Consider the following 23,308-nt stretch of genomic DNA (forward strand, 5'->3'; position numbering starts at 1 on the left):
TCCAGAGGGAAGGCCGAGGCAGTCTGTCACAGCAGCAATGCAGAGTGGCTGGATTCCCAGACAGCGCACTGCCAGGAGGACTCCGGGCGCCCGGCTGTGCCTCCACCTCTGCGGACCTGGTGCGAGGGATCTGGGGCTGCCAGGGGAGCAGTCGGCCCCACTGTCTCGCTAGGGCTTTGCTGTTGCTCGAGCCCACTCAGGCCTGAGACGGGGGCGAGCAGCGCCTGCATCGCCCCGGGCACCTTCCGCACGTCGGGAAGAGTAACGGATGCTGGAGCGCTGGCCCAGAGCAGGCGGAGGTGGGGCCTCGGCGCGGCGTCAGCGGATTTTTATTACTGGGTAGCTTTGAACACTGTCATAATTTTAACACATCAGAACGTTCTCAAAATTGCAGATTTTCACTTGGGAATAAATTAGGCCAGGCAGACGTTTGCTTGAGCTCAGGAGAAGCGCAGGTCCCGCCACTGCGCACCCACCCTTGGCGGCCGCCGTCCCGCTCGGCTGGCTCCACGAGGGGCTGCAGGGCCGCACGCCCTGGCCCAGCATGGACTCAGCCTGTTCTCCAGAGGAAGCTAATTTAAGTGCTAATCGTCACCAATGATGAGTGCTGGCCATCAGTCATCAGCCACCGGAACGAGCTTGAAGGAAGTAGGTAAAGACCCCCGAGAGCGGTGGCGGTAAGGGCATCCGGGTAAACCGACTCCGAAGGACTGACGTTCCCATCACGGCACGCCAACGTCTCCAGCGGGGAAAAGCTGAGACGGAGGCTGGCCAAGCCCGAGGGTCCCTGCAATCTCTCGGACTGCTGCTGGGGGCACCCACTGGCAGAGGGCCGGCATCCTGACAGCTGCCCTGAGCGCGCGGGTACCCGGTCTGCACAAGGACAGCAGAGCACAGCTAGTACGAAATACATTTGTAAAGAATTATTTTATGTATGTATTTAAATGTGACCAGAGAGGGACAGAGTGAGAGAGCGAGAGACAGAAAGTGAGAAAGCAAGCCACCAGGTCCAGGACTCAAACCGTGGTCAGCCGTGGGAGTCTAGTGCCCTTAACCACCACGCCACCTGCCGGACCCACTAACATATTTTTAAATGTTAGAAAATCGGATATTTTATTTTAGGTGGGTACTTGTTTCCAGCAGTTCCAGGGCCCAAGGGAAGCCATTTCTAGATCTGTGGCCTACAAGAAAGGTCACCTAGCAAGCCTAGGTATTATTATTATTATTATTATTATTTGGGGGAGATTTTTGCCATAGGGCACATGCACTCACTGGAGAGACAGAGATGAAAGGGGGAGAGTGAGACATCACCCCCTGGGGGGATGGTCATGCTGCAATCCCTTCTCCTCCAGTCTCCTCTTGGGACTTTGGGAGCACACACACACACACAAGTCTGGCATGAGTTTCAAGCCACCAGGTCCAGGATTCAAAATGCAGTCAGCCATGTGCAAGTTCAGCACCTCAGCTACCACGCTACCTGCTGGGCCTGCAGGCCTTATTTCACAGGGCCGTGGGAGGGTCACTGGCTCAAAACAGGAGTGATGCTCTGAAACCCATGAAGCACAGAGGGATCGAGTGTAGAGCTTTGATGTGGTGAAAGCAGAGCCCAGAGGACCGAAGTCCAGCAGGCCGTGGGCATGGCAGGCTGCCAGCTCCAGACGCCTGACACCACTGGGGAGGACACGCTCCTGTCCCAGATCCTGAGGCGACAAGGATGGCCACTGTGGGAAACAAGCCAGGCCACCCTGTCACTGGGAGTGGCTGCCGGAGAGAGATTCCTTCATTTGGCGCGATTCGTGGCGGCTTCTCAGAGCCAAGCTGCGTCTCCGGTGGCCGGCACACTGCTCAAATCCCCAACATCCTTGACCAGTGTCCTGCCAGATGCCCCTGCCCCTCACCTGACGTGGCCTATACAGTGATAGTCCCCTGACGGCCACAGGAGCTGTCAGCCTCATCGGGAAAGTCTCCTCCAAAGAACACCCGCATCCACTTGCTCACGGTCACCGTCACGGGAGCTGGCTCGTGTACCATGTCGGCCAACGGCTCTGTGCACTCTGACCTCCTTGTCTGCCCCCACAGCGCTGTGGGGGCTGCGGGTGTTGGGCACTCCATCCCTGGGGGCACTGAACACGTAAGCCAGCACAATGCTGCATCCGGGATGGCCTCCCGGACCACGTCCCTGCAACCGCGCCAGGTCGGGGCTGCCTGCACGTCTTGTGCCTCCGACCCTGCCTGTCACGTGGCCCGGACGGCCTCGCCCACGGAGACTACTCAGGCCGAGCTGCATCTGTGCGGAGGCTCCACGGCCTCCTCCCACACAGCATGAGCACGCGGTAGGTCTGCAGGGGGACAGGGACCGCCAGCACACGGCTGCCGTGTGGAGCGAGAGTGCTGGGTCTGAAGCTGCAGGGGTGGGAGAAGCTGTCTGCTGCATGGACCAGCATCGGGGCTTCTCCTGAAGAAAGGTGGGTGGGAGGGCAGGCCACACTGCCAAGTACTCTAAAAACCTGGTGCCAGCCCATAAACGACCGAGCGAGCAGACGTTAACAACGTTGGGGTAGGTGAGAGGGGTTGCTCGAACCAGCCTCTGCCTGATTAATTACAGTTAGGCTTCGCGGCGCCCCCGGGGCTCACGTCAGACCAAGCAGAAATCTGGGGGAGGGCAACGGTAGGTGGGTTTAACAAGGTTTTTGAAAATCAAACGATTTGAACAGAATCGGATCCACCTGGAAATTCCACCTTGCCTGTGGAGCCAGGACCGCCGGACAGTTGCAGGGCACCTTCCGCTCGGAGTTCAGACAAGGGAGGTCACGTCTGCACAGTGATTTGACCATGGGCCTGCACGGTTCTCGTAGAGCACACCCTGAAAGCCCCCGGCGGAGCGGGGCCGGCACTACCCACACAGGGTCTGTGTTTCCACTTCGGTGCGGCACTGAAGGGGACACGCGTGAGTGTGAAGCCTGTGGAGTTGGCACGGGCGTGGTAAACACGCCAAGTACATTTACTGAGGGTTTCTTCTCACCCACTGGGAGGCCCAGCCTGGGGACACGGGGACTTGAGCTCGGCGAGGATGGGGCATGGCGGCCTCCATGTCAGTAGGGTCCGCACAGCGCAGAGTGTAAACAACCTGACGCCGTCCCGTCCAAGCATGAAGGGACACTGGCTCCTAACGGCAGCATGACCCAGATTGGGAATAGCATCTGTCGCTGCAAAAAGCTGAAGAGCGAGGGTGAGACATCGGCAGAGATGCGGAAACGGGCGCCAGGCGGCGTCCTGCCCGGCAGCCCTCAGACCGGACCGCAGGGCCAGGGCAGAGCGGGGCTGGCTCCCTGAGGGCTCGGCGGGGACTGCGGGCCGAGGCATGCGGTGACTTGCCTCCTCACCACCCCCAGGGCTGCGGTCTCACAAGGTCCCACCGTCCCACACCATCAGGAAGGGCCTGCCCAGGAGGGACAGCAGTGGGGACGGACGGGAGAGCCAGGGCCACGTGGCGGGCGGGAGGGATTCTTCTCCTGAAGTAAGACAGGCCCAATAACGGCCGGCACGACGAACCCCAAACCAGCCCAGGCAGGTGAAGCAGACGCGCCCCCCCCCCCCAGCACTAACGCTCTGTAACACTCGAGCACGAAAGAGCAAACACAACCGAAACGAAATGCTCCTGGACAGACGGTGGCAGGGCCGCCCTGGCCTGGAAGTGCCCAGCCAGCTCTCAGCTCCACGCCTGCCCTCGGCCCGCCGTGTGCTTCGGGGGTTCCTCTCTGAAGGGCTCTCTCTCTCATTTCTGTTGTAGGGCATGAGCATTTGCCAGAGTGAGACAGAGGAAATGGGAAAGCCCCCGGGGATGGCCACATTGGGCCCCCTTCTCCTCCATTCTCCTCTGGGGAATCTGGGCACACGCGTGTGCACGCACACACACACAAGCGTGCGTCAAGCATGTTTTTGAAACCACCAGGTTGGGACAGCCACGTGGGACCCAGCCGCCTTAACCACCACACCACATGCTGGCCCTAACACGTACCTTCCTCTCTCACTGAAAACCCGTGACGCAGCCCAGCCAGGTGCCCAGCCAGGCCCCCAGCAAAGCTGGGCAACGCTGCTGCTGAGCAGGCTGAGGCCGTAGGAGAGGCCTGGCCATGGCCGGCCCTGGGAGCCCGCGGGTGCCATGCTGCACACTGCAGTCCCAGCCACTCAGAGGCAGGCAGGGGATCCAACATAGCGAGACCCCGTCAAAAAACCCAACTGGGAGGAAGGCCCGGACAGCTGGACTGGGGCAAGCTCAGGACCGACCGGGACCAGGCTTGGGCACCCGCGACAGCATGGTTACGGTGACCACCCAGCCTGTGAGCATCTCACCAACTGGAAAAGGCCTCTCTCTGCTTGAAAAGGTGACTGACAGGGCCTCGTCCAGGGAAGGGGCAGGTGACACATACCTGACCCCTCCTCCGTCACCATCCCCAGTCCCTCGGCCTTGTTGTGCCGCTCGAAGGCGTTGAGGTCAAGGACACTGCAATGACAGGGGTGAGCATGCTGAGCCCGTCTGTCCCGGAGCACTGGGGTCCCTAACCTTCACCCCGAACTGTGAGCTGGTGGCCGCCATGCTGTACACGTCCTCGCCCTCGCACGAGCTCGTGCCCCAGGACAGCCACGAGAGGGGCATGTGGCACTCTCCGGGCCCCGTGAGGGGACAGCCTCCTGGGGAGCGCCTCGCGGATGGCGGACGCACAGAAACACGTCTGCGGAGACATCTCTGCCACCAGAGGCGCCGACCACATGGGCACGTGGGGGCATCCTGGGCGAGTGCCGTCGGAGAGCCTTCCAGCACCAGGAGCACTGGGCATGGGCTTGTCAGGTGGGCAGGGTCGGGCCTAGTCACAGGCAAATGAGAGCTGCCCTACCTGCTCCCGAACAACACGCAATAGCTTCTCTTCTCTGTTTAAAAACCATCCACGAGTCATTCTTAAAGACTCAGGAGGTGCCTGGGCTCCGCCAGGTTCCAGGCGGCCCGAGGGAGAGCATTGCACACATGCGGCTGCTGAGTGGGTGAAGGTGAGGCCCGAGACAGGCCCTGCCTGGGGAAACGAAGCGTGCTCCAGTCTCAGCCGGGTCAGGGTGGGAGAGGCCTGAGAGGCGGCCGGCTCACCTGCAGGACTGCATGAGGCCGGCCAGGCTCTGGAAGAACCCCACGTCCTTCTTTTCCTTCAGGTAGTCGAGCATTTTCTGTAGGAAAACAGAGACCACGTGCCACTGAGCACAGCGCTTCCCGGGGCTTTCCCACCAAGAGCGGAGGCTGGAGCGTCCGTGCAAACGCTGGGAGGGATGCCAGGCCGCTCCTGTCACCAAGCACAGGACTTCAGAACGTTTGTGGAAGCGGAACTAAAGCACGAGGTTATTCAGGTGCAAGAAAAATGCGGAAATCTCTGCACACAACTGTGCTCACCCCAGAGGCAGAGAGACAGAGCCAGAGACAAGAGACAGAGAGAGGAAGGCACTCCCAAATGGGGTATGGGCGCCACCTCCTCTCCGTCTCTCCAGCCTGTCCGGGTTTGGGGCATGCACATCCTCCAGCACGCTTTGAGAGCTGCTTTGAGGGTGTGTGTCACAGGTGGACAGGCGGGCCCGGCTGCCTCGGCCGCGAGAGCGCCAAGCTGACCTACTCCTTTACTCATTTAGAGTCAGGTCGTCACTCACTGCGGGCCTCAGACAAGCTGGTCGCCGTGGCCTGGTCCCACGGAACAGTCTGGAATACTCCCACAGTGCACAGCTGCAGGGAGGCCACTGGGGTCAACAGGACCCTCCCTCATGGCCTACCCCTCCTGTGCCTCCCTGGGGTGATCTGCCCCTCCTATGCCCTCCCTGGGGTGTCCTGTCCCCCCATGCCTTCTCTGGGGTGACCTGCCCCTCCTGAGCCCTCTCTGGGGTGATCTGCTCCCCCCATGCCCTCTCTGGGGGGACCTGCCCCTCCTGTGCCCTCTCTGGGGTGACCTGCCCCCCCGGGCCCTCTCTGGGGGGACCTGCCCCTCCTATGCCCTCCCTGGGGTGACCTGCCCCTCCTGCCCTCCCTGGGGTAACCTGCCACCCCATGCCCTCTCTGGGGTGACCTGCCCCTCCTGTGCGCTCCCTGGGGGGACCTGTCCCTCTTGTGCCCTCCCTGGGGTGACCTGCCCCCCTGTGCCCTCTCTGGGGGGACTTGCCCCTCCTGTGCCCTCCCTGGGGTGACCTGCCCCTCCTGCCCTCCCTGGGGTAACCTGCCACCCCATGCCCTCTCTGGGGTGACCTGCCCCTCCTGTGCACCCTCTGGGGTCGTGTGGTCAGCAAGATAGACCCGTGTGCACACTGGGCACAAGCCCCCTATGGTGGGCAGCTCTCCACCACGTGGTCTGTGGGCACACGGACCTCACCTGCTGCACCGTGGAGTTCCCCCCATTCAGAACAGCGATCCCGAGTTTCAGCGTGGCGGCGACCATCGGCCCACTGTCACCTGCAAAACAGAACGCCCGGTCTGCTCGTGGCGTGTCCTCGCCCTGGTCCCCTGCGTGTCTCAGCGGCGTGGTGCTGCCACAGGCCCAGCTGGCCCAGGCCGCGGACGCAGGCGACAGTAGCGTCACCCCACTGGCAGTGTCCTCTCACACCCACAGCGTCTCCAAGCCTTGAAACAACACAGACACCAGGCCACAGGAGGGACCGCTGCTTTTAAACTGCTGAGCTCGAGTTTGTTCCCATTCAAACTAACCGTGTGTATTGACACAGTAAGATGAACGTGAGATACTTCAAACCTCCTCCTCGACACACTATTTGAACAACTTCACCATTCTCGCTTCACCACTTTTATCTTAATGTATTTATAGCCTGGCTTTATAAGATGACTCCTCTTTGCTGTTGTTTAGGGTACGTGTGCTCACCGGAGAGTCGGAGAGAGAGAGCGAGAAAGTGAGAGATCACCCCAGGAGGGGACGGCCACACCACAATCCCCTCTCCTGCATTCTCCTCTCGGGATTTTGGGCACACACACACGCTGGTACAGTTTTCAAACCACTGGTCCAGGACTTGAACCCTGGAGTTGGCCACGTGGGAATCCAGCGCTTAACCACCACAGCAGCCGCTGGCCCCAAGATGACTGCCCTAACGTCAGTTATTCAGGCCACACAAATCAGAGCCGCAGTGGCGGCCCGCCCGTTAGAGCACTGCCTCCTCCTCAGCTGCAGAGAGGTGCCCTCTGGCTGTCTGAGGACGCTCGCTGTAATGGCGCGGGCTCCTCCACACATGGTGCAGACGGGGCTGAGCAGGCGGGACTCGCGGTGCCAGGTGCTCACATGTCAGCCGCTGGGCTCAGCGACATGGCGCCCCCCAAGGCGAGGAAGGGAAGTGCAGGAACCCCAGCAGGCCGGAGCCCCACGTGCGTGGACGGCGTGGGCCGACGGTGACAGGGCAGTCGTGCACGTCATGCACCGGACGTGCTGGGCGGGCGCCGGGAGGGCGGGCTCACCTTTGCTGGCGCTCAGGGTCTGCAGCACCATCTCGGCGGCCCCGCGGTCGTGCAGCCTGGCCTGCTGGTACAGAAGCTTCTGCTTCTCCATCTCTTTCTCCTGAACACAAAGCCCAACCGTTACATGTCGTGGCTGTCGGGAGCATGCCACTGCCTAGGGCCGGCTCGGCCCGTCACGTGCGGGCTCCGTGACAACACCGGGCCGTTCCAACACCAGCGCAGTTACTCCAGGGAGGCACGCACCCGACCCTTGGCCCCTGACTTTTTCTTGGCAGACTTTGGTTCTGGCTTATCAGGGCGGATTTTTTCAGTTTAAGGATTTGACCCGTCCACAGCCTGGACCGCGGCTGGGAACTTCTGCACTGCGTGATTGACACATGCACTGTCTGACCGACAGGTCTGCACACGTGTGTCACGGTGCTCCTCTCCGTGTCACGGCCACTAACTCGACACCGCTCAGCCAATGGCCCGCGTGGCAAGGTATCACTGCGCCACAGAACACGTGAACGGGGACATCTCGGAGTGTAAGCGGGACTGAAAGCTGGTGTGGACAGGAGGCGGCTTCAGCTCAGGGTGGGCTCATGGCACGCGCAGTCCCCGAGGGGAGATGCCGTGTGCCTTTATATTTTGTGCTCCCTGGTGGGGACAGACGGGACTGTGTGGGACTGCTGGGGCAATGCTGGGCTGCGCTTTTCCACTTAAGTTGCCACTGGGGACGTCGAGAAGGAGGTCAGGGTAAAATATAAAGGCACAGCAGGGTTCAAGGCCGGCAGCGTTCGCGGGAGCACCGGTGCCCTGAGCGCTGGCGCTGGCGGGACCGAGCAGGAGAAGCTGCAGATGGCGCTGCGGAGCCCACGGCAGCGGTCCCTCACGGGCGTGGGGAAGCTTGGTCAGTGGGACATGAGCGCCAACAGGTGTCATGTCCGAACACACGGCCAGGCAGATGTGCCCTGGAGCGGGGCGCTGTAGCAGAGGTGGCCAGAGCGAAGGCTTTGCTGCCGTAAACTTTCCATCCACGTACGGGACACACTGGGAGATGGAAGAGGTTTAAAAAATGAAGGCTTGCTCGTTAGGGTTATGAGAAATAAAGGAAACTGAAAGGGCAGAATGGGCTCGAACAATGAGAAAAGAAACCTGTAAATCAAAGCAGCCAACACAGACACTGATGCCGTTACCAGAGAGTTCTCGCCGAGGCTGGCAAATTTGTCCCTTAAATCTTTGATAATATCGTGCTGTGAAAACAAAATTGATCAGGGTTTTCACACTGTGGTTAGAGCTCCTGTGGCTAGATTTTACTTTTGTCTTAAATCACGTGATAGGCCTAAATGGAAGCAGAGGAAGGAACAGAACGAGGCAGCGTTGCTGGGAGCAGCCATGCTAACATCTCAGAGGGCGCCTTCATATTTAAACCTCTTCCTGTGAGGTCGGAAACAGACGTAACAGAACCACACAGACACACAGAGTCACAGGGGCGCCACAGCATGGCCTCGGGACAGCTGGGGACAGCCTTCCGCCTGCCAGCCACCGGGTAACATCCGACTCCTCCTTGTAGACCCAACGATCTTCCTCTCCCTTCACAGAGCCGCTCGGGAATCGCGCTCACAGCTCAGCAGCTCCGTTGGTGCAAGTCCTCAGTAAGAAAATGGTAAGGACTGGTCAGCTCAGGGGCTGCCCTGTGGCGCTCATCCCCTGCAGAGGCCGTGGAGTCAGAAAGGACGGTCCTTCTACTGGCCCCCCAAAACAGAGAGGGACAGGCACTGGGAACCCCAAGAAGACACAAGACAGCAGCTCGCCGCACACCCCAAGGGAGGGAAACTAGTCTGTGGTCCGTGTGTAAAAGTGGGCAGGTGGGCCGGAGACCCGCAGGGCCACCTCACACGGGGTTCCAGGTGGGCCGGAGACCTGCAGGGCCACCTCACAGAGGGTTCCAAGATGCTCGGAGATCCACAGGGCCACCTCACAGGGGTCCCAGGCTCCAGGACCATGCCGGCACCTGGAATTATGATGCCCTCAGGAGGAAAACGCAGCAGTGAGGCAGGAATCGCCTTCTTCACAAAACATGCCTTGACCACGGCAGGCTCCTTTCTCAGTGCCAAGGACGTCATCGAGGCCAGACCCCTGACCTGCAGAAGTGGGGGCCAGAGCTCCGGGGCTAGACGGCTGGGAACGGCCCTGCCTGACTCCTCGACGTCCTTCCCCTCTATCTCTCCTCTGCGAACCTCTCCAGGTATGTCATTTAATTTCCTCGCTGGGAAATTTGATCACAAAATAAAGAAAGATAACTTTGAAAGTTCAACCGGAAAGATTTAAAAAAATAAAATGATAGATTTTTGTGTGGAAAAAAGTTTTCTCTTCAAAATTATTGCCAACATGCTTTTCAAAGCAAGCTGCAGATGGGGCTCTCAGAAGTCCTTTACTTGGGGGAAACAACTTGAAGCCGCCTTTTGAAAAGCAGGGTTCCCTGCCTGGGTTCTGCTTCAACTGGTGAGGGTCTTCAGGGCCCATAACCCTTTCAATCTGCACCGTGACTTTAAAGTCTCCCAAGGTCATGAGGAGGAGGAGAAAAGCAATCTCACACGTGAGTTTCCCTTCGCACACTCCACTGCCCAGAGCTCCCGGCCCCTGCTGTCATCCTGACTGGCTGGGAGGGGTCTGTCCGCAGCAGGGGCACCCAGAGACAGCTCAGCATCACTGACGGTGCTCAGCATCCAGTCCAGCTTGGGCTGAAACTGCCGACGTGTCCCCTCTGTCCGTGGGTGCCGGAGGGCCGAGAAGCAGAAAGGTGCTCCAACACACGGACAGAAAGCACGCACTGGAGTAGAAAGGGCTGGGTGCCACTGTCCCCGGCACCCGGGGGGAACGCTTTATCCCAGAACGGAGACAACCTGCATTTAAGCCGGGCACCTTGAGGACCACGAGGAAGGCCCGTCCCTGGAAGACGCAGACAGACGGTGGGCTGCCCTGTGCTCCCGGGGCGGCATTCCCGCACGGGCATGTGTGTGCTCCCTCTCATGAACAAGGACGATAACGGAAGGGGCCCGAGCTTGTCTGTTGCTAATTCAGTATGCACGGATTTGCCTAGAGGAAGAGGTCCATGGGGACAGGGCCAGAGCAGTCTGTCTTACACACCCCACACCACGCTCTGCACAGCCAGCATGGCCCCCCGGCAGGCAGCCGAGGGAGACCGAGGAGTGTGACACGCCAACGAGCTGGCTCAGGCTTTGGGGTCAAGGTTAACTGAAACATGGCACAGCGCACCCGCCCACGGTGTGCACCCTTGCAGGACTGGGGGGCTGACTTAGTCACCTCCAGTGCATGGTCAAGGAAGTAGTTAGTAACAAGGAACCGGTGGTGGGCTTTCGTGCATGGCCGTGGCTGTCACCCGCTCTCCATCACCATGACCCTGTGCCCTCACCCACTTCCTGTTACTGCACTTTGAAATGACACGGTGGCCCGCTGAAACTCTGCTTCCCCAAAGCAGGGGCAGTTCCTAATAGTCTACAGAAAGGGGAAAACACCCCTCCCCCAAGCCAGCTTGTTCAAATGGTGTCAGAGCTTAATTAAGGTCAGAGACCCCTGAAACTCTGAAGCAAGGATGCCCACTTCTGTGACCGTGGGGGCTCTGAGGGCTAGACACCTCGTCCAGGTGACTCCCTGCACACTGCGCTCCCATTTGGGAGGAGTGCTGGTCCTGGCCTCGGCCTACGTAAAATTAGAAGACTAGCCAGGTCTGAGCGTTCCCTACCGGGGAGCAGGCTCCGAGCCCCACAGAGCAGGGCAACGTGGGGTCTAGAGGCAGCGAGGGCACAAGTTCTCAGACCACGGAGGTTGGCCGGCAGAGGGAACACGTGTTCAGCTGATGTGGCTCAGAACGGCCTCCACTACTTCCTGCGTGATCATGCTTTTGAAACACGGCTCCTGGGCCAGCCCATGGCACGGCAGTCACGGGAGCTGGTCCCACGCTGCTCAACATGTAGTTCGGACTCCAGCCCCATGGCTTAAAAGGCATGTCAGGCGCGTGCACGGGCCCCATAGCCCGACAGGCGGGGAAGTGGAGAAGGGTTGCAGCGTGCCCGTGCCCGTCGGGGAGGTGCTGTCTGGCTCTCTCTGGCAAAAAGCCCTGGCACTGCCCTGACGGGGAGCACGTGCCATGACATCCCTCTCCTCCCACAGTCTAGCAACAGCAGAGGACGGGGACCAGCAGATGGCGTGACGGATATGTCACTGGATGTCCATGTAGCTGGCCGCGGTTCAAGTCCAGACACAGCGATGTCAAACACGCCGGGCACGTGTGCATGCATGCCCAAAATCCCAAGAGGGGAATGGAGGAGGAGAGATTGTGGTGGGGCCATCCCCCCGGGGTGCTTTCTTGCTTTCTGTCTCTCTCTGTCTTTATGGTACGCATAAAGCAACCTATAGCTAAAAAAAAAAAAAAAAAAAAGCAAACGAAGAGCAGAGAGGTAACTGGTGACCGCTAGTGACAGGAGTCCCTTGCTGGTCATGACTGCTGTAAGACGTCAGGAGAGCCAGAGGGGGCGGGAGGGGGACGAGAGTTCACTGGGATGGGCCACCACCCTCAAGGCTCCACACCTACAGCCCTCAGGGCAGGCGGGTACTGGCTCCACCATCTCCAGCACCTGAGAACGCCCAGGCAGGTGCTGCCCGGTGGCCACGGGCCATCCTGCTGACCACCTGGGGACACGGCCCGCCTATTCTACCGGCACCTCCGGTCATGCCAGGCACCCTGGGCTATGCCGCATGGCAGCTGCTCCGCCTGCACACGGCCACTCGGGGGCTGGCGGGTGCTTTTACCCATGGCACACCGCCCTCAGGGAGGAGAGCGCTACTGGGCCCTACCATCAGGAGTTTCTCTCTCTCCCAAACATGAGAATTCTCTTTATTTTGTGGTATCGTGAACTATTAATGGACACAACGTTTTTAAAAAATTGCCGTAACTTTCTTTACTTACTTATTTATTTTAATTTTGATCAGAGAGAGACACAGCGAGAAAGAGAGAAAGAGGGAAAGTGAGAAAGGAATCCACCAGATCCGGGACTAAAACCGCGGTCGGCCACATGGGAGTCCAGCGCCCTTGACCACCATGCCACTTGCCAGGTTCTAATGGACGTAATCTCATGTTGGTTCCCACAGAGCCTGACGACCCACGCAAGCGGGTGAGACCTGGCTCGTGCCCCAGGGGTCTGCTCCCTCCACCTGCGGTTCGGCACTGTTGCCTGGCACCTGCTGCGGAGGGCGGCGGCGCTCAGATGGCGTAGCACGGGACACCACGACCTACAGCATGCTTTCACCGTGACGTTCTGATTCTAAAAACTGGGACTTTATTTTTCTTTTTAATCCACTCAAAAATTAGAAGAAAACCAAAGAAAATGTGCGGGCTTTATCGATACTTGTGCGTTTGGAGGGACTGTGAAATGGCTATGAAAAATGGAGAGGCCCCATGAGCAGCGAGCCAGGCCATGTGCAGCGCCGTGCCCCTGGGAGCAGGCCACAGAGCTCCTGGCAGGGAGGAGCGAGCTGAGGCGCGGGCAGTGTGCGCTGTGAAGGCCAGCGGGCCGGCGAGAATGCAGGCAGCTCACTGACTGCTGTCAGCCTCGCACAGCTGGGAGGGCGGAGCCACAGCCCCACTCACAGCCACAAAGCTGAGCTGGCGCCCACACGGTGGAGACGGGGCAGGGCGGGGCCAGGCAGCTCGCTGGGTGTGCCCTGGAGAGTGCTGACCTGGCAGGGCTCGCCATCCGGGCCATCACTGTACGGCAGCCTCCTGCATCCTGGTGTCTCCCCTGCCCCGGGGCCAATGCTCCCCACTGCCCGCTCCCCCACCCTCGCCAGCTGCAGCCGTGTGCCTGACTTCCAGCCAGAGTGTCCCTAGAAATGCTGGCACGGACAGTGGCATTCAAGCTGCCACAGCCAGGGTTCAAACCGTCACTGGCCACGTGGGATCCAGCTTTCTTAACTCCTGAGCTACGGGGCCAGCCCACTTAGATGTACATGTCTTTTTTATGGTCGTAAAATTGCATAAGCCTCAAATCTAAGAAAAACTAATTAATATGCAGGACAGTGACTAAATGAACATATCTGCAGGGAGAGCTCATCTGCATACATCTGGGGCCTTCAAAGCGTTCATGGAGAATGCACAGCATGAAACACCATGTGGGGTTCACATTTTTTGTAGCAAAATATACTTGTGTTTTACTCTGACTTTTCCGTGAACTTCCTGAAGCCCCCTCATCTTAAAGATGAAATAGGGACTCCCACCGCCTCGTCGGTCAGGCAAGTGGTACCAGGGCCACATGGACAAGCACAGGTGGACGGGGCTGGTCCCGGGCTCTGTGTCCCCACGGAGAACGTCCTTTACTTCTACTTCGCCCCCTTCTCACTGTCTCTGTTGGGTACCTTAGAGATAAAGAATTGGGGGAGAAACTACGGAAAACCGAACTCCGCCCCCTTACAGCTCTAAGACTTAACTGACGCACACCTCGTTACATCCAAACTCGGCCGGCATCATTGTTACAAGCTTCACTGGAGCTCCATGCTCTCAGACCCACTGCGACTCACGTGGCCAGCCCCAGCCGAGGCTGTCTCTGAACTGCGCGGGACAACCAGACCCCGGGACAATATGGCCACCGGCGGAGAGCGAGGCCCCGTGAGCCCGGCGTCCGCTTCCCGGGGCCGCACAGTCGACCCAGAGCATGCGATTCTTTCCGTTCTGAGGAACTTCTAGCCCTTTTGGAGTGTCTTGCGGAGAGCAGTGTGTTACATGCACGAGGCAATGGGGACGAGGCGGCCTGCACCACAGGGTCAGTGAGGCAGCAGCTGCGGGGCGGGAACGCCTCACCCGGGAGCCTTGCTGTGTGGGGAGTGCCAACACCCGCCACGGCGCGCCCTGCCTCACACTGGGCTAGTCCCCTGCTCGGGCGTCAGTGCCAGGTCTCAGCGTCACGGGGACTCGCCCGTCCTACGGCCAAGGGTGGCCCCCCTCCGGCCAGGTTCACACCACCCCTGCCTCCTGGGTCCGGCATGGCCCGAGCCCTGGACCACAGGGAGCACATACCCAGCCAAGCCCCAGCTTCCTTCCTGAGTAAGGGACCTTCCTAATGGCGCCTGCTTGGCCACCTGGGACTTGCATGGCGCCCTCCCTGGAACTGCCCCTCTCAAAGTAAAACGGTCTCCTGGGCTGCGACAGCGTCTCACGCCTGCGGTGTGGATGCACGGGCGTGAGTCCTGCACTGCCCGGGCGTCAGGTCTTCCATGACGGGGCCCTTTGAGTCTCCACCCCTCAGACACCCACAGGAATTCTGAGATGACTCGTGTGGGGAGTCCACGTCTCCCAGCTGCAAAGCGCCCCGTCCTTATTTACATCCAGGACACGCCACACGGGCCATGCTCACCGAAGGGCGTGAACCATTCTGCCCGCTGGATGGAAGCACACCTGCAAGTGTGCGTGGGGACTCGGGCTCACACCCCTGCTAGGCCGGAGGTGGGGGCAGGGACGTCCCGTCCGGCTCGCGAGCAGGGGCTCTGTCATGTCTCCCCAGCCGTCACGACGGCCCGTGGTCGCCCAGCCGCACGTGTCTGACTGGCTCACGGTGGAGCAGAAGAGCTTACACTTAAGAGGACATTAGACAGTCAAGTAGTTCTAGATCGAAGTATGCTTTTTAGCCGATTTTCAAATCCGATATTCCAAATATTAAGACACAAAAACAGCCATCTAGTCCTTCCCTTTAACGAAATGCCACAATCCTCTAGTCACCAGCCACCATCGCCCACCGCTGACGGGCACGCAAGGCACGGTGGCTTCCCCACTGGCCAGCCGGGCCGTTTATCACGTGTTTCCAAGTAATAAGCCTGCTTTGAAAACGTCAAGGGCACATGGCCGGAAGTCCTCACGGGGAGGTCCTGGTCTGCGCGCGGCCGTGGGGCTGAGCCCTTTGACCCCACACAGTGCAGCTCAATGCTAACTGCAGAATGAAACTTCCAATTGCAAGTCACTGAGCTGCAAGAAGGGTGAGTGCATGCCACGGAGCATCGCAAAGAGCAGCCGCGCTGGGACGCGAGCCCGGAGAAAGAGTTCAAGACAATCTGCTACACAAGAGTTCAAGACGTTGGGTCTGACAAAGGTGAACGTCACAAGAAACCGAAACTGAGACCCAGACACACACACACAGGTAGTTTTACCTTGCTGCGTTGGGATCCCGTGACCTTAAGGAAGGGTGAGGACAAGAAGCAAAACAGCAATAAACAATCGCTCTGAAGACGACTGAGGCTGTACATGCTGTGCACTTCAGAAAACAGTTATTTGCTATTCACGGGTAATTCTAATTTACCTGAGTTTCTTAATAATAAAGAAAAGTTTGAGAACAGAACACATACACTAGAAAGAGTACAGGAAAAACTAATCTTGTGGCACTTCTCCCGGCCAGCAGGATTGCCGGCTCACTCTCAGACTAGTTCGGCTTTGACTCTCACACGGAGTTTGAGGCTGCAGTCGCTCAGACGTGCGGCTCCCGGTCCCACAGGGGAGTCTCAGGGGTCCCACAGCAACTAGCCACTCCCTGCTGGCTACTCTGGCCATTCCAGACTTGCAGCTCAAAGTCCAGACATGCATATTAATAGGAAAATAAAAAAGACTAATCTCTTATTTCCTTCAGCTCAATTTCTTTGAAAACTCTTTAAAGTTAAGAGGAACCAGTAACACGAGTGCTAGTCAGTAGCAGCTAGCTCTGCTCACGAGAAGCCCGAGTGCATCGCGGGCGAAGGGCGCATGGCCGACTTCCCTGCTGGCTGGTGAGCGTGAAGCCGCGTTTCTCCCTGTCCTGGTCTTTAACATCTGAGCCTGCCTGGAAGAGTCGCGAAGTGAGCAGAGCCCTAAGAAACACGCGCTCCTACCCATGCAAGCCAAGTCCACCGGGCGGCCACGACTGTGCACAGGAATGAGTGACCTAGCGGTGGGAGGGCCAGATCGGCAGACATGGCACGCCAGGGGGCGGCCATAGGCACAGGCCCGGTGCCCTGCGGGCAGTGCACCCTGACCACGTCTGCTGGCGACTCCAGACCGCCGAGCAAGGCCGTGGCAATCTGGAGCAGCCTCTGCTCTGAGGGCCACCGGACACTCATCCTGAACACATGGGCTCTCTCGTGTCAGCGCACGTCTCTGCTCTCCACCCGAATGGAGCGATGTGAGGACCCGGGGTCCCAGCTCCGACATGCAGTCCCTGGGCACAAGCGGCCACAAGCCGGTGAGCGAGAACAGAAAGGTCACTGCTAAGCTATGAGCCGGGGTCTCAGATGGGCAGCTGGTCTGGGGGCAGCTTACTTCAAAGCTCTTCACTTCCTCTTCGCCGTCTTCGTCCTCCTCGTCATGACAGCTCTGACACATGCAAGACAAAGCAGAAGGAGGACGTGAGCGGCAGAAGCGCGACTCCGACAGCGCACTGCACCTGCCCACGGCTTCTCCGTCACAGCGTTTAACACGCCCAGGTGCCACACGCTCATGTGGCCCGTCAGGGAGCCTGTGACACGAAAGAAGGCTAGGCTGCTCGTCCAGAGCCTCCAGGGCGCCGGCACATCGAATCGCTGCTGGACACGGATGGCCGAGCCCCACCCCACGGACACCGCACACCCACGTGTGTGCCGAGTTCAAACCCAGCTGCAGTTCAAGCAAGGCCAGTCTCCCCCCTCTCTGCTGCACACAGTTCTCTGACCCAGGGCCCGTGGGACGGCTAACTAAGGGACCCACTCAGCACTGTGCTAAGCGCTGAGCAGAGGCAAAGCCCAAGGGCAGTGTGGGGTTAAGTGTCAGCCCCAGCAGCCGGGAAGTACGTGTGCCAGGTCTGGACGAGGTGGAGAACTGGACGGAAGAGACTGGCCTGGCCAGGTCCTGCTGGAGTGCCTCTCTCTCCCCCTCTCTCTCCCCTCTCTCTTCTCTCTCTCTCCCCCTCTCTCTCTCCTCTCTCTCCCCCTCTCCTTTTTCTCTTTTTCTCCTCTCTCTCTCTCTCATGCATGTGATCCCTGGCATAATAAAGGGAAAATAGAGCGCGCTACCCATAATTAAAGTGAACCTTACAGTCGCGCCACCACTAGGGGGAGACAGGGAGATATTGTGAGAGGGCAAGTAGGAGATCACCGGGGTGGCCGTGCTGCAACCCCTCCTCCCCACTCTCCTCCTGGATCTGGGGCACACGTGTGCACCTGGCCTGAGCTTTAAGCTACCAGGTCTGGGACTAGAATCATGTCAGCTACGTGGGAGTCCTAGTCCCTTAACCACTGCACTAGTCCTCTCCTATCTCAGGTCATTTTTTATTGTATTTGGTCAAAGGAAGGAGAGTATAATTCTCACTGCTACTGGGACCAGCAGTTGGAGCAATGGCTATGTCACTAGACTCCCATGTTTGAGTCCCAGACCCGGTGGCTTAAACTCACGCCAGGCGTGTGTGCATGCGTGCCCAAGATCCCGAGAGGAGAATGGAGGAGAAGGGATTGCAGTGTGGCCATCCCCCCTGGGGGGTGATTTCTCGCTTTCTGTCTCTCTGTCTCTGTCTTTCCGGGGAGTTCACACACCCTATACTAAAAACCTCTCCAAAAAATAAAAAGTAATTCTCACAGCTACTAATATTATCCCCCATGTAAACAAATGTAAAGCTGTTTCATTACTAGGGTTGTTCTCCAAAAAGGTTGCGAGAGCTTGGCTGACCCCTACAGCTGGCAGCTTGCTCAAGAGAAGAGAGAGAAACTGGTTTTTCTTTATTCACGAGAGAGTTTGTGTGCCCACAAGTAAGACGGAGAGAGAGGTGCCCCCTCCACAGGTCTGGCCACACCTCCACCCCCCAGGCCCCAGCCCACGGCATCGTGGCACTTGTGGTCCTGGCCCTGATGCAGCCTGGCCGGGTTAAGGGTTCAAGCTGTGGTCACCCTGTGGGTCCACCGCGCCCAGTAGGCACTGACGGTGAAGACTGGGCCTGTCACTTGGAGCTGACAGCTAAGACGGGGTCCCCACCGACAGCAGCCCACACTTCACCCTCTTAGCCAACATGGACAGCCGGGCACAATGTGAGGTGCGTCTTAGTGTCTCGGGAGTCAGTGAAGCAGGAGGAGATTCCGGAAGCTCAGCCAGTGTCATCCAGGTCCCTCCCGCTGCCACTTGTTTAGGTAGCTAAGACCGCTCTGCTGGGGCTGAGATGGGAGAGGCGCTTCAGGCAGCTCAGGAGGGGCCAGGCAGGAAGGCCAGCAAGAGCAGAGCACCGGGGTGCCCACCTTCACACGAGGGAGACGGGGCAGAGTGGGGGACACTGAAGGGGGTACGCGTGATGGAAGCAGGGCCCATAGAGGCAGGCTGAAAAGAAAGAACTCCACCGGAAGTTCAGACTCTGGCATATCTGGGGCCAGCAGATAGCATGGTGGTTAGTGTGCTGGATCCCACGTGGCCAAGTGTGCGTTTTGAGCCCTGGACCCAACGGCTTAAAAAGCACCTGAGTGCACGCCTGTACTCCAGAGAAGAGAATGGCGGCGGCGGCGGCGGCGGCGAAGGGGTTGCCGTGAGGACATTCCCCCACGGGTGCTTTCACACCGTCTCTCTCTCCCTCTGTCACCCGTTGTCTCTCTCTCTCTGTCTTTCTCTCTCTGTCTCTCTGTCTCTCTCTCTCTCTCTCTGTCTCTTTCTAGCAAGTGCACCTGCTCTGTAGCTAAAAAACTAAAAAAATAAAGAGAGAGAGAGAAAGAAAAAGAAACAGAAAAAAAAGATTAAAAATGATGTTTCGATGAACTGCCCGAACAAAGGCAGGGAATGGCGGATGACTGGGTGGGGGCCGCGGGGAGCAGCAGAGTGCAGGGTCCCTCTGGTGTCACGCTGTGCCAACAGAAGGGACTTTTCCTTTTTTTTCTTGGAGAGGTTTTTGCTATAGGGCGTGTGCGCTCACCAGACAGGCAGAGAGAGACATAGAGACAGAAAGTGAGAAATCACCCCCCAGGGGGGATGGCCACGCTGCAATCCCTTCTCCTCCATTCTCCTCTCGGGATCTTGGGCACACACACACACACACGCGCGCCCGGCGTGAGTTTAAGCCACCGGGTCTGGGGCGCGAACCACTGTCGACTACATGGGAGTCCAGCGACATAGCCATTACACTAACTGCTGGTCCCAGGGGACTTTTCCTTGAAGAGGTTTTTGGCTTAGTGTGCATGCGCCTGCTAGTGAGAGGAGAAGTGAGAAATCACCCCCAGGAGGGATGGCCACGCCGCAATCCCTTCTCCATTCTCCTCCTGGGACCTTGGGCACGCACGCTCACATCGGGCATGATTTTCAATCCACCAGGTCCAGGCCTCAGCCGTGCGCCATCTGATGGCTCCAGAGGAAGGGACTTTTAAGAATAGAAAGCTCCTGACCAAGAGCAATGGCGGCCAGGACCAGGGAGGCGCTGTTTCACGTCCTGTGGCTGACGAAAACCCACACAGACTGCGGGGAGCGTAGGTCACCGGACTGAGCCACCGGTAGGGGCAGGAGCAGACGCAGTGACTCGAAAACAGGCAGCCGGCCCCTCCTCAGGTGGCGCGTTCTCACCCTGCAGCTCTCGAGTCTTTCGTGCTCGGAGACACAAACACAGAGACACCTCGCCCCACTCCCACGGCGACGAGGACGCCACCACGTGCTCCGTCCACAGCGGGCAGTGGACAACTGTGGCAGGACGGCCGCTGACCGTGGCCACATGGCTACCGCGCACCGGCCGCCACTCTACGGCCACTGGCCGACTCTGCAGCACGCGAGGCACGTCCGTGCCGTGGGGACAGGCGCCCGAGATGGCAGGGCACCCTGGCCCAGGGGAACTCAGCTGGCCGGATGGGAGATGGATGGGGAGCACCTCTGACCCCAAGCTGGGTGGGGTCTGGTCCCCAGTCAGGTGAGAGCGAGTCCCCTTTATTGAAGTCGCACTCGGAAATCAGGAAGGGCGGCACTCACCTTCGCCATGATACCCGCGTATGCCATGTACAGAAAGTCTTCCTCCAGTTTGCTGCGGGGACAAAGGAGGAGTCAGCTCCGGGCGGACGTCTGGCCAGACGCAAATGAGCCGCCGTTGTGTAGAACAGCCGTTTTTGTTTGTTTGTTTGTTTTTAGAAAAGCACTTTTTAGGACCAGTGGTTAGCGTTACATACCCTATGGCAAAAGCTTCTCCAAAAAAAAAAAGGAAGAAAAGCCTTTTTCAGAAGTAAAGGAACACAAAGCTGAGACAGCAGTCATTCCAAGACAGAGCCGAGGCCGAGCCCAGAGCAGTGAGCAGCTGCCCTGGGCCTCAGCGAGAAGGCCACCGTGTCACAGGAGCAGCCTCTGGTCACGCACAGGCTGGAGGGGGAGGCAGACTAACTGAACGAGGCGGGCTTTGACAGCAGGGGTGACACTCGACGTTCCACGCACCCCGCATCACTGCGCTCCAGTGAGAGGGAGACCACACCAGTTTAAAATGCATTTATAGTGTCCTCTTTTTAAGAACGATCAAAACCACTAACACACAGTTTCCATAAAAGAAATCATTAAAAAGCCTGAAATGTCAGTTACTTTAGCAGTTTTAAACTTCACCCATGAGAAATGCCTCATTTCCAGACAGCACTGCCCTCGGCTCAGGAAAGACCACGGGAGGCGGGGGAGAAGTGGTGGGCGGCAGGCCTGCGCGGAGGTCAGGGCCCTTCAGGCCTTCGGAGAAGACGTGGACTGGGGCGGTAACACGTGTCTCCCGGTACAGCCAACGTGGCAGACCCGGCAACGAGGCATAGCAGCCCCGGTCACAGCGACCCAGCCAGAGACGGTCTGGGGGGTGGCCGTGGGAAGACACTGCACGCCGTGGCCACGCGGCCTCGAAGTTTCTGGTGAGTTGGAAGACTGAGGGCTGCAGAGGGCGAGGAGGATGGGCGCGAACCCGTGCCCCTTGACGACAATGCTCGCCTGGCCTGACGGCTCCGCAGAGCCCTGCGCACGGCCAGCCGGGGGCGTGGGGGCGTGGCGTGTCGGGATTTGTTTCTGCAGGCTCTTTGCAATCAGAGACTCAGAAGCTCTGAAACCAGCTAAGGGCAAAGCAGCTGAGAACTAGACCCTGGTCCGGAGGGGTGCCAGTCCACAGGTGTAGGCCAAACGCCGCGTCTCTGAGCACCCGCTCCCTGACGAGAAACCCGAGCAGGAACATGTGACGTGGGTTCCAGGGTATGTCCCACACCGCCACACCCCTCCCCACACCCATACCATTTCTCCGTCAGCGCTGTCCGGCTGAACAGAAGGATCAGCTGGTGCAGGGGGTCAACTCTCTTAGCGCCTTCGTCTTCTTCCGGAAGGTCAGCCCCGGGCTTCTACAAAAAGGTGGACGTGTAGGAGTTCACACTCACAGACATCCGCTCAAACCCGGCAGCAACAGGGGACACGGGCCAGGGGCGGAAGGAAAGCCTTCTCTTCCTGTTGTGGCGGGCTAGTGTGTGTGTGTGCATGTGCACATGTATTTGCATGTATACTTGCTAGGAGTGCATATACATGTGTGTGCACACACAGGTGTGCACATATAAAATGTGTCACGTAATAAAACATGTCTTACACATGCTAGTGTAGAGTTGTAGCTTAAAACAGACATGTCATCATCTGACAAAGACGGGCAAAGGTCACTCACAGGACCTCACCCCTGGGCGCTATGCTGATAAAGCAGACGCACGAGTAACCGGGAGTGCACCTGCTGCACAGACCCAGGGCTCATAAGGACATTCTGAGTATGCCACACAGCATGGCGGCTGGTCTGCAAATGCAGCACTGCTTTGTTTCCACGGACAACGGTAGGCTAAGCCCCTAAGTGAGCCCGCGTCTGAATAATCGCACACATTTTTTTCATGTTCAGCTACTTTTTAAACTTAAATAATTTTGACATTAGAACTTGGACGGTGTGGAAAATTAGTAAGCGTGTGTACTGCTGCGAAGGAAAACCCTGACCTTCTGTGGAATGGCGCGGGGAGTTTCGTCTTCCCACTGGCTCTCCCGTCCGGGCCGACTTCCACTCTAGGCAAGTGGCACTCGTTTCTGGGTTTAAGGCTTACTGCTGCAGGTACCGGTGGGTTTCCACCCACTTTCCAATATCTATAGCTGTTTGGACTCGGAAGATAAATCTAACCCACGTTTCTGAGCACGGGCACCATCAGCACTGGCTATTACGGGTGGGGTAGGGGCACGCACACCATCCTGGGACCGACGGCGGGCGCGGCTCTCAGACAGTGCGCCCTCAAAGGGGGCCCATGAGCCTCCAAGCAGTGTGTGGCTGTGTGCACGGGCAGTGTGTAAATTTTCACAGAAAGATGGCTTCCGTTAGATCTGTGAACAAGTTTACACGTATGAAAGACCGTAAAGGCCCCACCACGTGTGCCAGACACGGTAACACGCCGCCTCCCAGCGGGTGCAGGAATTCTGTCATCCCGGCCTCCCCAGGACATCCTCGTCTCGTGTCCGGCTATCATCCTCTGCTCGTGCGTTTTTCAAACCTCCAGCCTCTACGTCTCAGCAACTGTCAACTGAATTTGGGCCGATAACTCCATCAGGGCTCGCCGCTACACGGGAACCTGGTCCTGAGGTATTGGACGGTGACCGGAGGAGCATCTACAGGATGGCAGTCACGTGACTCATGACACACCTGGACCGCTCATCTCCGGCCCGGTGAGATCTCTGGGCACCACGGGGCTGGTGACCTGGCCTATCATCGCTGAACACAGCACAGAGCTGACCCGGCGACCTGGCCCCACGCGCTGCAGGGACTTTGTCCCCGATGCCCGTGGTGGTGGCTCGCCCGCATTCCT

At 58.7% G+C, this 23,308-nt stretch overlaps 1 protein-coding gene across 1 annotated transcript in view; it reads right to left on the bottom strand.

Moving 5' to 3' along the window:
- The window catches only part of RYR2 (ryanodine receptor 2), a gene marked incomplete in the record, with an annotated part of 234,621 nt that overhangs the window by 45,905 nt on the left and 165,408 nt on the right, over positions 1-23,308 (bottom strand). Inside the window, 7 exon segments of the mRNA XM_027770831.1 lie at positions 4,431-4,504; positions 5,141-5,217; positions 6,399-6,478; positions 7,484-7,583; positions 16,818-16,871; positions 20,454-20,505; positions 21,726-21,829. Coding sequence (XP_027626632.1) covers positions 4,431-4,504; positions 5,141-5,217; positions 6,399-6,478; positions 7,484-7,583; positions 16,818-16,871; positions 20,454-20,505; positions 21,726-21,829 — 541 coding nt within the window.

Source organism: Tupaia chinensis, unplaced genomic scaffold (assembly GCF_000334495.1).
Source record: "Tupaia chinensis unplaced genomic scaffold, TupChi_1.0 Scaffold000161_1, whole genome shotgun sequence".
Classification (NCBI taxonomy): domain Eukaryota; kingdom Metazoa; phylum Chordata; class Mammalia; order Scandentia; family Tupaiidae; genus Tupaia; species Tupaia belangeri.